Below are 2,839 nucleotides of genomic sequence, written 5' to 3'. Positions count from 1 at the left end.
ATGAAGTTTCTCCATCACTAAAACACTAATCAGTAAGGAACAAAGCACTGTATGTCATATTAATCATTTCTGTGCCTAGGGCGGCACAGTGGTGTAGTGGTTAGCACGGTCACCTCATAGCAAGAAGGTTCTGGGTTCGAACCCAGTGGCCGACGAGGGCCTTTCTGTGCGGAGTTTGCATGTTCTCCCCGTGTCCGCGTGGGTTTCCTCCGGGTGCTCCGGTTTCCCCCACAGTCCAAAGACATGCAGGTTAGGTTAACTGGTGACTCTAAATTGACCGTAGGTGTGAATGGTTGTCTGTGTCTATGTGTCAGCCCTGTGATGACCTGGCGACTTGTCCAGGGTGTACCCCGCCTTTCGCCCGTAGTCAGCTGGGATAGGCTCCAGCTTGCCTGCGACCCTGTAGAAGGATAAAGCGGCTAGAGATAATGAATGAATGAATGAATGTGCCTAGGGCGGCACAGTGGTGTAGTGGTTAGCACGGTCACCTCATAGCAAGAAGGTTCTGGGTTCGAACCCAGTGGCCGACGAGGGCCTTTCTGTGTGGAGTTTGCATGTTGTCTGCGTGGGTTTCCTCCGGGTGCTCCGGTTTCCCCCACAGTCCAAAGACATGCAGTTAGGTTAATGTGGGGCGGCCTTGGGCTGAGGTGCCCTTGAGCGAGGTACCTGACTGCTCCCTGAGCACTTTAGCGTGGCTGCCCACTGCTCTGGGTGTGTGCGTGTGTTCACCGCTTCAGATGGGTTAAATGCAGAGGATGAATTTCACTGTGCTTAAAGTGTGCATGTGACAAATAAAGGTTTCTTCTTCTAGCATGCTAATTAGTTCATGTGCTAATCCCTTTAAGAAGCTAATTAGCTAAAAGTAAAGCAGTTGAGTTTTGTAAGGAATGTAGTCTGGCTACAGAAAACATAATTGCATGGTTTTAAAATGTTGTTTCTCCTGTTGATGACTTGAGTCAGGTGTGATAGCGTTGTACTGTCGACAAAAGCGTATCTATGTTCCCAGGGTCCTGCGTTCAAACCCGAACCCCTAACCCTACACTGTCCTTTACAGCTAAATAAAATGAAATCACAAGTAATTTTCGCTTTGACCAGCGCTGTGTCAAAGAGTGTTTTCAGAGCCGCGGGTTGCGCATCACTATCCGATCCCGCTCACATAGTTGTGTATTGTAGCTCAAAGCCACATTCGTTTTTGGATGCCGGAGTTGAATACTGTGGAAAACCCTCCCAGGCACTGCTGTAGACATCGCATCCTTCGTCTATAATGATTATTCCCATACTGATTTATTGACTTTTCTCATGAACAGCGTAGCATGAAAAGCGTTGAAGCTGGAAATGTCATTTGTACCCTGCTAATTAAAGTGCGGTTTAGGATTAAAGAAGAAGTTCAAAGCTCAAATCGTTAAAAATGTGTCGTAACTCCAACAACATCAAATCAAACATCTGTAGAAGAAGCGTCAGGACTGGACGCAGGGTTCCGCTGGTATCCCTCAGAACACGGCTGAAGATTATGATAGGAAGCGGAGGAGAGGCAGGCAAATCTGCCATCGCACAATAACGTGTCAAACCCCGCGTGCTCAGAAGAATGTTCTGGAAATGACGCACAGTGCCACATCTGTGTCGTGAACCCAGGCACAGCGCTCCCCTCTTGGGAAGTGTAGTGGTTTGGTCCAGTGCAGTGGGCAGCGTGGAGCGGTGTGACATCATCACTGAGAGGAATAACATTAAATCATTACTAACATGAATAATTATCAGTAGTTTCATTTTAAACCTGAAACATATCAGTGTTAACCTGTCTGAAAGATTCATTAATTGGGACTCAATCTTTTCTGTACTGATGTTACTTTCACAACATCAACAATTAAAGCGTCCATATGGAACATTTTAGTGCGGTTTTTCTTTTCACTAATACACAATTGATAAAATGTACCCTGACTTTCTGTGGTATTTTTGTTAGAAAGAGTGTTGATATGACAGAAATACCACAGTACCATGATGGTTTCATTTTTTCCAAAAACAAGGTTATCGTCTTTTTTTTTTTTTTTTAGACTGAGTGGACTTACAAATGTGCATTTGTTAACAAATCTGCATCAGTTTTCAAGTGGTACCTATTTATTTTCGTAAATGATGTGTGTGAGCTGTAAAATGGATTTTTTTTTTTAATTTAGGCATTATATATTTTATCGCTTAAAGTGTATATTACGGGTAAATTCAGAAGCAAGATCAATGTAATTCTCCTATTTTATATTAAACTTTGGTCAAATGTCTGTCACATTTTGCGCAATTTTTTTTTCACCTTGTGCAATACCAGAAAAATTCAGTTGAAATCAAGCCATTTGAGGCGAATTGGTCCGCCTCTGAAAAAACTTGGCATTTGGATTTCCCAGCAAACATTGATTTTCGTGACGTCGCGTGCGGGACGCCTCCTTCTGAATCCTACGTTAGCGCTGATTTGTTTATGAGAAAACGACCTGGTGGTTTTCTGCAAATTTCTTCAATGTTATTGCGTAATTATTAAAATGGTTAACAGATGTATCGTAGGAGGGTGTAGCAACACCAATCTTGATGGGATTAGTACTCATCGTTTTCCAAAAGACCGGACAATGAGAGAGAAATGGGAGCGCTTCGTGCGAGGCACCTGGAAAAATTGGCTGCATGCTACAGACTACAGCATTATTTGCGGTGCTCACTTCACAAGGCCCGACGACTTTGAGAACTATTTGCAGTGGGAAATGGGCTTCGCGAGGCAACTTGATCTGCAGTTCCATCTGCCAGAATGCCCAAAGCAACACCGTCTCCATCTGTGTCAGCGTCACCAAAGGAGCCAGCCGTGTTCATC

At 44.2% G+C, this 2,839-nt stretch overlaps 1 protein-coding gene across 1 annotated transcript in view; it reads right to left on the bottom strand.

Annotated features, from left to right (window-relative positions):
* Nucleotides 1-357: 357 nt before the first annotated feature.
* The window catches only part of LOC132874796 (uncharacterized), a 20,613-nt gene continuing 18,131 nt past the window's right edge, over nt 358-2,839 (bottom strand). Inside the window, exon 12 of the mRNA XM_060911197.1 lies at nt 358-1,709. Coding sequence (XP_060767180.1) covers nt 1,436-1,709 — 274 coding nt within the window. The 3' untranslated portion in view covers nt 358-1,435. The remainder of the gene's footprint in view (nt 1,710-2,839) is intronic.

Source organism: Neoarius graeffei, chromosome 27 (genome assembly GCF_027579695.1).
Source record: "Neoarius graeffei isolate fNeoGra1 chromosome 27, fNeoGra1.pri, whole genome shotgun sequence".
NCBI lineage: Eukaryota > Metazoa > Chordata > Actinopteri > Siluriformes > Ariidae > Neoarius > Neoarius graeffei.
Note: the sequence above shows the minus strand (reverse complement) of the source record. Positions and strands in the feature narration are given on the sequence as shown.